General features: G+C 74.2%; 1 protein-coding gene across 1 annotated transcript; it reads right to left on the reverse strand.

Annotated features, from left to right (window-relative positions):
• Positions 1-1,368: 1,368 nt before the first annotated feature.
• On the reverse strand, positions 1,369-4,173 carry GLIS2 (GLIS family zinc finger 2). The gene is made up of 5 exons (XM_075165915.1): positions 3,811-4,173; positions 3,372-3,548; positions 2,762-2,895; positions 2,368-2,486; positions 1,369-2,238 (listed from the first exon to the last, which is right to left on the reverse strand). The coding sequence occupies exons 1-5, from the start codon at positions 4,168-4,170 to the stop codon at positions 1,451-1,453; spliced, it is 1,578 nt and encodes a 525-aa protein (XP_075022016.1). The 5' UTR covers positions 4,171-4,173; the 3' UTR covers positions 1,369-1,450.
• Between the last annotated feature and the right edge of the window lie 7,516 nt (positions 4,174-11,689).

An 11,689-nucleotide genomic window follows, 5' to 3' on the forward strand; every position in this document is an offset into this window, starting at 1 on the left:
TAGTCGTTAGCTTATCTCTTACTTCTGCAGTCCTTAAACGCTATGCTAACAGCGATGGAGCCCAACAGGAGGAAAATAAAAACAACCCAGAAACTACGATAGAAAGGCACTTCGAGACCGTTAAAATACTGATGTCCTGGAATGTGCAACAACAAACCGATGAAGGAGCGAGGAGACGTACACCGTACACCGGCCGGGGCGGCCTGGTCGATGGCCCATGGCCGTGCTGGGGCTGTGGCAGCGCCGGGCGGCCGCTGTGCCCCGGCCCCAGGAGGGTGAGGGCAGGGAGACCGGCTCCCCGCGGGGCCGGGGGCTCCTTCCAGCGGGGAGGGGGCAGGATTGGGGAGACACCCCCCCCCCGACTCCACCCCGGTTCGGAGAAAGCCGTGGGCGGGGGTCCTGCCCGGCAGCGGGAGGTACGTGGGACCCCCCTGCGTGTGCCCGGGGAGGCTCTGGGCTCTGCCCGCGCGGAGGCCGGGCACGCTGCCCGCTCCTGGCACCGCGGCAGCGTCCTGCCCGCCCCAACGCTGCCCCGTGGCCCGGGGGGGCTCATCGGGGAGCCTCGCTGGGAGGGGCCGGCGCGTCCCGAGGAGCGGGTGTCCCGCCAGCCGGTGCCAACGTGCTGCCGGCAGCTGCCCCGCCGGCGCCTGGAGTCCTGCCCGCGCTGCCTGCTGCCTGCATGCGCTTGCGGTACATGGTTAGGTATGAACGTAGCTAAACAGGGTGGCTCTGCCCCGGCGCGGAGCCGGCGCGGCGAGCGGCACACGGCGGCCGTGTGCCTTGTCACGGGGAGGGCCGGGGAGGCGGCGAGGGATGAGGGCGGCCGCGGAGCGGGAGGGATGCGGGTGGGCGCCGGGCCGGCGTGTGCCCAGCCAGCTGGGCCTGGCACGGCAGGGACCGCACCGAGGTGCCGTGGCCACGGCGCTGCCCGCAACCGTGCTGGCCAGGTGGGGTCGGACGGCACGGCCGGGCACAGCTCGGGGCTGCGGGAGCAGTCGGTCCCCAAGCTGTCACCCCACTGTCCCCACGGCGGGAGGCTGGGGGCTGCGGCCCCCCCCCCATGCCGGCACCGATGGTGCCAAGGCCTCGGGCAGGGAGATGCCGAGTCGGCGGCAGCGGATGAGCCCAACTGGGGCCCCGTCAGAGCAGGGGGCTGGTCGAGAAATAAATAGCGGCGTCTCCAGCTGCCCAGGCCGGGGGGGAGCAGGGGGACCCCCCCCGTACCCCCAGGGCCCCCCCTGGCACCGGATTGCGGCTGGCTCCGGCCGCCGAGGGATTATTGCTTTTCTCAGAAGAGTCCGTTCTTCTTTCGTGACGGTTAAAAGCGCGAGCGAGGCCCCGCCGGGGCTGGAGGGGCTGCGGGGGGGGAGGAGGGGGCTGTACCCCCCACCCCCGGGGAGCGGGATCTGCCCGCCGGGCCGGCGGCCGGCCCCGGGCATCGTCGGGCCCCTCAATTGACGGCGGCGGGTTTGAGCAGCAGGGAGCCGGGGGGGATGAGCACCCAGCCGGGCGGCAGCGCCTCGGGGCTGCCCCCCGAGCTGACGCCGGCCGAGAGGTCGAGCACGGCCCCCGGCAGCAGCGCCAGGCTCTCGGGGGGGACCCGCGGCCGCCCCGGCTCCGTCCTTTCGCCCCTCTCCTTCCGACTCTCCGGCCCCTTGCCCGCTTTGGGCGGCCGCCCCTCGGCCCCGCTGCCCTTCTCCCCCTCGGCCTTGGCCCCGCCGGCCAGCAGCGACATGACGGGCAGCCCCAGCCCTGCCGTGAAGGGCGAGGGCAGCAGTGGGCTCTTGGCCAAGTTCAAGGGGCCGCCGTTGAGGGGCAAGACGGGACCCGGCAGGGCGGGCAAGGCGCCGGCGGCCCCGCAGCCCAAGGCGCTGAGGTCGAGGGGTGCCGGCGCCAAAGGGATGGGCAACGCCGGCAGCCCCGGGGGAGCGAAGAGGGCGGCGGGGTTGGGGATCACGAGCTGCGCCCCGTTAACGTAGGGCATCTCCGCCGAACCCAGGGGCGTTTTGGGAGGCGGGTGAACCTTGAGCATCTCCGGGTGCTCGGGGGAGACGAAATGGCCGTGGGCTTTGATGTGCTTGCGGAGGGAGCTGGGGTCGGTGTAGCGTTTGTGGCAGCCCGGCATCTTGCAGGAGTAGGGCTTCTCCACGTAGTGGGTGCGGGTGTGCTTGAAGCGGTCGCTGGAGTTGGAGTAACGCTTGTTGCAGCCTTCGTAGGGGCAGATGTAGGGCTTCTCGCCTGCGGGACGGCACAGCGCCGGGTCTGCCGGGGCCACGGCCAGCCCTGCCGGGTCCCCTGTGTGTCCCCCCCCCCACCAACCCCGAGCCTCCCCGCTCCCCCCGAGCGAGCGCGGCGGCCGGCGCTGACCTGTGTGCGAGCGGTTGTGGATTTTCAGGTTCTCCAAGCGGGAGAAGCTCTTGTTGCAGGTGGGGCAGCGATGCGGCTTCTCGTTGGTGTGTGTCCGGATGTGGATCAGCATCTTGTACCTGCCAGGGTCGGGGGGACGTCACGGGGGATGGCCCCAGCCCCCAGGACATCTTCTTGTCCCCGTGCCCTGGTATGGGGTGGGGGGACAGGGACATCCAGGCCAGCCCAGTCATCCAGCCCCCACCCAGGACCTCACACCCCGCACCTGAATGGATGGAGACCTCCCCCTGCGCAGCCCCCAGTGCTGGGCTCCTGTCTCCCCACAGCGCCTCAGAGCAGCCCCCCCAGGGACCCCAGAGCCCCCCCCCAGTGCCCGCAGCCCCCCCCCGCCCACCTGGCGTTGAAGCCCCTGCCGTGGCGGGCGCAGCCCTCCCAGTGGCAGCAGTACCCCGCGTCCTTCTCGGGTTTGACGTGGAAGTCATTGACGTGGTCCACCAGGTCTTGCAGGAGGTCAAAGAACTGGTTGCACTGCGGGCAGGAGGCTGGGGGTGAGGGGGGGGTATGGGGCGGGGGGGGGGGCAGGGCCCCTCACCCCCCCTCTCCCAGCTCCTACCCGTTCCCCATGCGCAGCAGCACCAGCAACTGGGGAAATGGAAATGGCCCCCCAGCCCCATATCACCCCCCCAGCATCCCTGCATGGCCCCCAGCTCCCCATCACACCCCCCTCCAGCCCCACATTGCCCCCCGCAAGCCCCATGGAGCCCCACCACGGCCTTCCAGCCCCACATCCCCTCCCCAGCCCCAAAATGCCCCTGCGTGGCCCCCCCACCCCCACATCCCCCCACCCCATCCTCACAATGCCCCTGAGTGGTCTCCCAGCCCCCATCACCACCCCCAGCCCCATAAAGCATCTACGCGACCCCCCCCCAGCCCCTTAACCCCCCATCCCCCACCCCACGGCCCCCCCCAGTCCCCCATCGCCCCCCCCAGCCCTCCCTGCTGACCTTGGACCAGCGGCAGACGAGCTGCTTGGGCAGGGGCAGCTCGGGGGGGAGACGCTTCTCCTTGCTGGGGGGCAGGAAGGCAGCGGGGGGCAGGTGCAGGGCCCCCCCCGCCCCCAGCGGCAGGAAGAACTGGAAGGAGCTGGGGAGGCCGTCGATGTAGCGCAGGGACTGGAAATCCTGGAGCAGAACCCAGAGGGGGGGCAGTGGGGAGACAGGGCTGAGCCAGATGGAGACCCCCAGAGACCCCCCCCAGGGATGCCACTGGGATGGGGGGGGGTGGGGGGGACGGGCAGGACATTGACCCCGGGGTGTGTGTACACACTGCGGGGGGGCTGTGTCACCGGCAGCACCGGGCACGCCGCCGAGGTCAGGAGCACCGTCCCGGGCACAGTCCCCACCGCTGGGGACACATCGGGGGGGGGGACACGGCCATACTTACGTGGGGGGTGAGGGGGCCGGGCAGGTCCCCGCTGCCCTGGCGCTCGGGGGAGAGCGAGGCGCTGCCGGCCGGAGACTCCCCACCGGAGCGGGGCGAGAGGCTGAGGTCCACCACCGGCACGGCGGGGAAGTGCCCGTCCCGCGGCTCCACCAGCCTGGAGTGTGCCAGGAGGCCGGGGGACGGCGAGGCCGGCACGGCCCGGCGACCCCCTCGGCTCCCCCCTCGGCCATCCCCGGCCGGCGGGGCGTCCGGGCGCTGGGGACCGCGGGGTCGGGGGCCAGGGACACCCCGCTTCTCCCGGGCGGCTCGCAGCTTGGAGATGCTCAGCTTGAGGTCCAGCGGCTCCTCCAGCGAATGCATGGTGCCGGGGCGGGCGCTGCGGGGGACACGCGGGGGTCACTGCGGCGATGGGGGGCACCGGTGCCACCCGAAGCATCACCCCAGCCCGGCCCCGCGGCGATGCCCGTCTCTGCTCTGGGCTGGAGGCAGAGCGGGTGCCGGCGGCTGCGGTGCTGGCACGGGGACCGTGCCGTCCCTTCCGGCCACCCTGCGGCGGCCCCCTCCCGCGGCGGGCAAAGGGCAGGGCACGGCACCGGGGGCCCCCCCACCAGCCCCCGTGGCCCCTCGGTGTCCCCAGCATGTCCCCTCCGTGTCGCCAACCCCCGGGGCTGGCACAGCCCCTTGGCCGATTACCAAACCTCGCCGAGGATTGCCAAATCCCCCGGGCACCCGCAGCCCTGGAGCTGCGGTGTCCCCGTTCTGTCCCCCCCCCCCCCCACTCCATCCCTCCGTCCCCGCGGGCCTGCCCCAGCGAGGCCTTTCCCAGCGGCAGAGGAGGGCGGTGGCGGCCACCAGCCCGGCGGTGACCCGGGCGGCCGAGCCCGCTGGCCCCAGCCCCGGAGGCGGCAGAGCTTCCTCCCCCGCCGGGGCCCCTTCCCCGCCGGCCAACGCCGCTGCCTGCCGGGGCCGGGCAGGGGCTGCCTGCCGCACAGCACCGCGCGGCACAGCACGGCATGGCGTGGCACGGCACGGCACGGCATGGCACAGCACAACGCAGTATGGCATGGCACGACATGGTACAGCAGGGTGGCTGCCTGCGAGCACCCCCCACTTCCCAGGACATGGTGGGGGACCCCGACCCCCCCCCCTTGCCACTGTCCCCAAGGTGACAGCTCTGCAGTGCCAGGCCACCCTGCGTCCCCACCCCTGCCCCCCCCACCACCACCAAAACTGCCGCCCCCGTGGCTTGGCCGCCACACATCCGGCAGGCGGCTGAGAACGGGCAGCTCAGTGCAGGAGTGAGCGCCCGAGCCCGACCCATGGCAGCGCCGATCCGGTCCCCCGGCTGTACCCCCCCGGCCACCCGCATCGCCCAGGGCAGGGTGGGGGCGGCCGAGGGGCCGTGTCGGGGGGCACGGCGCACCCAGCACACGTGGCAGCGGGGGCCCCCCCGTCATCCCCACCCCACCCCGCCCCGGGGGGCCCGGCCCCCGCCCTGCCCCGCCGGCGGGGCCCCCCTGCGCTGGCGGGGGTCCAGCCCGGCTCAGACGCTGAGGAATGCGGAGGAGCCGCGGGGGGCGTGGGGCCCGGCCGGCAGGGCGGGGGACCCCCCGCCCGCACCCCCCCCACAGCAGCGGTGCCCCCGTCGTGGCCGTGGGGCCAGCCCCATGGGGGGTCCCTGTCCCGAGCTCCCATGGTGGGAGGAGCTGCCCCATAGCAGGCTCCCCTGCCCTGTGGGGGGGACATCGCCCTGACCCCCCATGGCCATGGGGCCTGCCCCATAGCGGGGTCCCTTCTCTCCAATGGGGGGTCCCTGCCTGAGCCTTCACCTCCTCCCACAGCTGTGGGGCCTGCCCCATAGCAGGGTCCCATCCCTTGTGGCAGAGGTGCCCTCCTGAGCCCCCACGGCCATGGGGCCTGCCCCACACAGGGTCCCTGCCCTCCCGGGGGTCCTCACCCTGCGCCCCACAGCAGGGCCTGCCCCATCAGGGGTCCCCGCCCCGAGCCCCCCATGGTTCTCAGGCTCCAGCCGCCCGCCATGTGCCCCACAGCACGGTGGCACAGCTCGAGGACAGATGGGGGGCAGGACCCCACAGCTGGGATGTTGCAGCGGGACCCCCAGCCGAGGAAGCGGGACAGGGCCCCGGCAGCCCCCCAGAGATGGGGGTCCCGCAGGGGGGCCGGGCAAGGCGTTGGGGCTGGTCCCACCATGGTGGCCGTGTCCCCGAGTCCCCAGGGCATGGAGTTTGGGGGGGTCCCGGGGCAGGCGGTGCCGGGCGGGGGGCCATGGCCAGCCCCGGGCGGGGCGGGTGGGAAAGGGGCCTCCAGCCGCTGACGCCACGGCTCCCAGCGCGGCCGCGGGCGGGCGGGCAGCTGCCAAACCACGCGGCCCCGCCGCCGCCGGCGCTCCTGGGAACCAGCCCCGCTCAGGGCCGGGGCGCCGCGGGGGCCCAGGCGGGATGGGGACGGGGACGAGCCCCGCGGTGGCTTGGCCGGACGCCCCGGCCGCCCCAGCACCTGCGGCCCCCGCGCGAGGCCCCTGCCTGCTCCTGCCCGCTCTCCCCCCCAAGGCCTCTCCTGCCCGCGCCAGGCGCTGCCAGCCCGGCCCCGGCCCAGCTTCCCCTCCGGCCGCCCAGCGAGCACCCCCCCGCCACACCAGTTCAAACCAGTCCGGCGCGGCACGGGGCCCAGGGGCTTCCCGGTCCGGGCGGGGGCCGCTGGGACGGAGCCCGGGTGTGGGGGGAGCCCCCCCTGCTCCGCCGGCCAGACTGGGGTCCCCCGGGGGCCACCAGGCCCCCCACGCTGCCCGGCCAGCCGGCATGGCTGGGGGACCTGGGGTGACCCCGGTGCAGCCGGCGGGGTGCCAGGTCTCCGGGCCACCCCGCTGCTGGCATGGCCAGGGTGTCCCCACCCCCCCCGCCCCCCCCAGCCCCAGCTGCGGCACAAAACCCGCCAGGAATAGCGCGGGCGTAGGGGGGGGCCACGGGGCAGAGACTTCCCGGCGGCGCGGGGGGCTCGGGGATGGCGGCGGCGAGGGATGCCAACGCCGGGCCTGCGCCGCCCCGAGAGGGGCCGGTGACCCCGGGGCTTGGCGAGCCGGGAGCGGTGCCAGTGCTGCGGGCAGGCAGGCAGGGCTCAGCCCCCCCGGCCGCGGCGGCACGGCTCTGCCGGCACTTGGCAGGGCTGGCAGCGGCGGGCTGGCACCGCCGCGAAGGTCGGGCAGCCCCGGAAGCCCCCCGTGCCGGGGCGGCACGGGTGGGTTTCCAGGATCTGGCCCTGCTGCCAGGGTCTGCGCCCCCTGCTGCTGCCCAGGTCACCGTCCCCACGGCCACTGGCAGGACACGGCCATCGTGGGACCCCCCCACCCCATCTCGTCCTACTGCGGGTGGTGCTGGCACTGCCGCTCCTCCAGAGCCCACTGGTGCCCACCGGGGCTGGTGGCTCCAGCTTGTCACCATCCCCCTGGCACCCACCGCCCCACACCACCCGGGCTGATGGCAGCTCCCAAAGGCGTCCCCAAGAGTGGCCATGGCTCTGTCCCCTGGTCCCCAAGCTGAGGTCGGTGCCACAGTCCCCCCTTCCCGGGCGCGTGGCGGCCGTGGGGGCCCCAGCGGGGGGCTGAGACCAGCCCCACTCCCAGGGGAGCAGCCCCACGGCGGTGCCACCAGCATCACACACCCTGCCACCTCCGCGTGGGGACACGGCTGGACCGCACGGGGACAGGAGTGGGGCTGGTCCCCAGTCACCAGCAGATCAGACCCTCGGGCTCGGCAGCCGTGTGGGTCCGGGTTGGGGGGACACGGGGACCCCGGGTTGGGGGGATGTGGTCACAGCAGGGTGACACAAAGGCACAGAGAAGGGGAGGTGACCACTTGCAGAGGGGTTTCTCCACGCGGGGCAGGGGACGAGTCCCTGCAGTGGTGCTCAGGGACATTGGGGACAATTTGTGGCAGCCCTTGGCACCTCAGGGAGGGGGTCACCCCAGCCGGGTCCCCAAAACCCCCCCGTGCCCGCGCAGCCTGGGCTCGGCCACCCCACACCTTGGCCCCATGAGGCCACGGGACCGGCAGCCCCCAGGGATGGGGACCGGGGGTGACCGGTGGCTGACGGGCGGTGGCACCACCGGCGTGGGGCCAGGACGGGGCTGCCCTGTGGCCCCCGGCCAAAGCCACCCCTTTGCCCTCCCAAAACGGTGGGGACACCAGTGGGTCCCCGGGGGTGGCCGTGGCCGGGCAGAGCCACCAAGCACGTCCCCACTGCAGCCCCCACCCCGCAGCCAAGGTCAGGACACCCGCCCTGGGTGCGGGGGGACAGAAGGTGACGGTCACCCCCCCGGCACCCCGTGGCCAGCGGGGGGGTCCTCCTCTCTGCATACCCCCCGCCACCCACCCTGTGTCCCCCCAGGGAGCCCCGCGCTCGCCCCTCACCCCCCCGTGCCCCAGGGCTGCAGCGGGGCCACGACCCACCCCCCCAAACCGCCCCCCACGGCGGGGGGGGCTGCAGGTGCCCGGTCAGGGACCCCCCCGCAGCCCCGCACCCCCGGGGCAGGGTCCCGGTGCTCCCCCCGGGGCGGGGAAGGGGCTTCCCGGGAGGGTGTCCCCCCCCCCGGTGGCGGCAGCAGCATCCTCCTCCTCCTCTTCCTCCCGCCCCCCCCCCCGCTGTCGGCGGCGCGACAAAGCGCCGGGCCCCGGTGCGCGATCGTACCTGCGGCGGGGGCTCAGCGCCGGCGGCGGGCGGGGAGCGGGGCGGGGAGCGGGGCTTGGCGGAGCGGGCCCCCCCGCTGCCGGGCCGCCGGGCCGCTCCGCCACATCTGCAGGGGCTGGGGGCGGGGGCGGCGGCGGGGCTCTGCCCCCCCCCTCCCCGGTCCCCCGGGCGGCGGCGGCGGAGGGCGGCGGCGGGGCGGGGGCTCTGCCCGCCGTGATTTATGGCCGCCCCGCACCGACCGGCCCGGCCCCGGCTGCGGGCGGGAGCTGGGCGGGGGCCGGGGCCGGCCCCTCCCCGCCGCGGGGGGCACCGGGGGGCACGGCGGGGGGGGGGTACCGGGAGGGGGGAGCCCCGCCCCGTGGGGGGGACACGCACGGACACGCGGGGACACCCTCCCCCTCCCCCCCCCCCCAGCGCAAGGTCACCCCGGCGCTGCGGCAGAGCCGAGCCCCCCCCCGGGTGTGTCCGTGTCCCCCCCCGGGGACGTGGCGGGGCGGCGGGGGGGGACCCCGGCGGCGGCGGCGCCTACGGGAGCGGCCTTCCCCCCCCCCCCCGCACCGGGGACGGCGGTGGGGGGGGGGTCACACCGGGGGGGGGGATCCCCCTCCCCGCAGGAGCGGCACCGCCCGCCCGCCGCGTGACGTCACAGAGCGCGGCTGGCGTCACGCCTGGCGGGGGCCTCCGCATGACGTCACCCCCGGGGGGGTTGTCCCGGGGCGGCGGGGCCGCGGCTCCTTCCGGCGGCAGGATGTGGCGGGGCCGGCCCGGATGCTGCAGCCCTCCCGGGGGGGGGAACTCCCTCCCCGGGGCCCGCGGGGCGTGGGGGGGGGCTGGCCCACGCGGGTGGCCGGGGCACGCCCCACCCGTGGGGATTTTGCGGGTGGGGCGCAGCTGCTGTGTCCCCAATAGTCCCGCCACAAAAGGGGGGGGACACGAGTGGGAGGGGGACACAGTCCTACGCGGTTGGCCGAAGTCACACCCCACCCGTGGGGTTTTTTTTGGGGGGTTGCTGTGTCCCCGAGACTCCCGCCACAAAATGGGGACACACGGGGGGGGGGGCAGCACTCTCGCACGCGGGTAGCCAAAGCCACACCCCACCCGTGTTTTTTTTGCAGAGGGGTCCCCACAGCTGCTGTGTCTCCAATAGCCCCGCCACAAAAGTGTGGGGCACACAGGGGGGGCAGCGCTGTCCCACATGGGTGACTGAAATCACACCCCACCCGTGTTTCTTTTGCGGGGCGGGGGGGAGCAGCCTTGTCCCCAGCAGTGACCTCCTCCTCCTCCTCTCTGGGCCGGTGGCTGTGGAGCAGCTGCCACCACGTTTTCACCCTTTATTCCCTTTTTTGAGTTTTTTTCCCCCAAAATGGGGGGGGGGGTGAACCCCGGTGTCTCTGCCCCTCCCCCCAAAAAACTGGGCTGAGGTGCATCTTGGGGGGTGCGTGCAGGGGGGGGGCTTTGATGCCACCCACAGCGGTGGTGGCCCCGGTGGGGATGGGGACATGCGACGGTGATGGGGTAGCTCGGTGTCCCCAGCCTCGCTTCCCTTCAGGCCACCAGCACCCCTTCACCGGGCGCCAACGTCACCCCGCTCCCCCCATCCCAAAGTCCTCCCAGATGGGGGACACGGGCCCCCCACCCCGGGGACACCCCTGCCCCCTGCCGCACGCAGGCAGGAGGCAGGCAGGGACAGCCGCCAGCACGGTTTTGGGGACCCCTCCAGCTGCTTGGCAGCGGCGTGGGGTGCTCCGGGGGTGGCAGGGGGGCCACGGGGGGGTGACAGGGGGCCACAGCAGAGCGTGGGCAATGCCACGGCCTGGCCGGATCCCTGCCGGAGCGCTGGCTGCCAGCACCTGGCCACCCGCCAGCCTGGGGGAGACACGGCGGGGGGGACACGGGTGTCCCCACTCCGTGGGGGGACGCCCCAGCCCCCGGCGGCGAGGCCCCCCGTGGAGGGATGGGCAGGGGGCCCAGCGGGACGGGGACAGGCAGGGACCAGGCAGAACCTGTCCTGCCAGCTCCCCAGCGGGGCTGGGCTGGGGGGGGTCGCGGGGGGATCCTGCCCGCCCGGGGTGCCAGGCCAGCTCCGGGCCCCCGCCCTGCACCCTGGGGGGCTCCCAGTGGCCCCGCTCTGGTGGCCCTGGCCCCACGCAGGCAGCGCTGGGGGGGACTTTGGGCAGGGGGGAGCGGGGATCGCCCAGCCCACCGCCGGGCCCGGGGGGGTCCCCGAGGTCCCACATGGTCCCTGCCAGCCCCTACGGCCCCCGTCAGCCCTGTGCCCCCCTGCCAGCCCCCACGCCCCCCCCACCAGCCCCCACGGCCCCTGCCAGCCCCCAGCCCCCCCTCCCCAGCCCCCCACAACCCCTGCCAGCCCCCCAAGCCCCCTACCACCACCCTCCACCCCCTGCCATCCCCCCAAGGCCCCCACCAGCCCCCAGGGCCCCTGCCAGCCACGTCACCCCTGTCACCCCCAAACCCCTGACCCCATGGCAGCCCCAAGGCTGCTGTGACCCCCCCGGCCCCTGGCAGCCTCCCTGAGCCCCCCACAGCCCCCGCCCCCCTGAGCAGGCAGGGTGGGGCTCTGTGCCCCCCATGGGGCAGAGGAGGGGGTGCAGCACCCCAGGGTGGGGTGGGGTGGGACGGGGATAGGACAGGCCAGGATGGGATAGGGTGGGATGGGATGGGATGGGATGGGATGGGGATAGGACAGGCCGGGATGGGATAGGGTGGGATGTGATGGGGATAGGACAGGCCAGGATGGGATAGGGTGGGATGGGATGGGATGGGATGGGATGGGGATAGGACAGGCCAGGATGGGATAGGGTGGGATGGGATGGGATGGGATGGGGATAGGACAGGCCAGGATGGGATAGGGTGGGATGGGATGGGGATAGGACAGGCCAGGATGGGATAGGGTGGGATGGGATGGGATGGGATGGGGATAGGACAGGCCAGGATGGGATAGGGTGGGATGGGATGGGATGGGATGGGGATAGGACAGGCCAGGATGGGATAGGGTGGGATGGGATGGGATGGGGATAGGACAGGCCAAGATGGGATAGGGTGGGATGGGATGGGATGGGATGGGGATAGGACAGGCCAGGATGGGATAGGGTGGGATGGGATGGGGATAGGACAGGCCAGGATGGGATAGGGTGGGATGAGATGGGATGGGGAT

The sequence above is a fragment of the Calonectris borealis genome, chromosome 16 (assembly GCF_964195595.1).
Source record: "Calonectris borealis chromosome 16, bCalBor7.hap1.2, whole genome shotgun sequence".
In the NCBI taxonomy this organism is placed as follows: Eukaryota; Metazoa; Chordata; class Aves; order Procellariiformes; family Procellariidae; genus Calonectris; species Calonectris borealis.

Bases quoted from the DNA above. Each gene is read 5' to 3' on its own strand.
- GLIS2 (XM_075165915.1), bottom strand. From the start codon at position 4,170: ATGCATTCGCTGGAGGAGCCGCTGGACCTCAAGCTGAGCATCTCCAAG. The intron at 2,487-2,761 runs GTGGGCGGGGGG...CGACCCTGGCAG, and splicing joins GGCAGGGGCTTCAACGCCAG to GTACAAGATGCTGATCCACA. The intron at 2,239-2,367 runs GTCAGCGCCGGC...GCCGTCCCGCAG, and splicing joins CCACAACCGCTCGCACACAG to GCGAGAAGCCCTACATCTGC.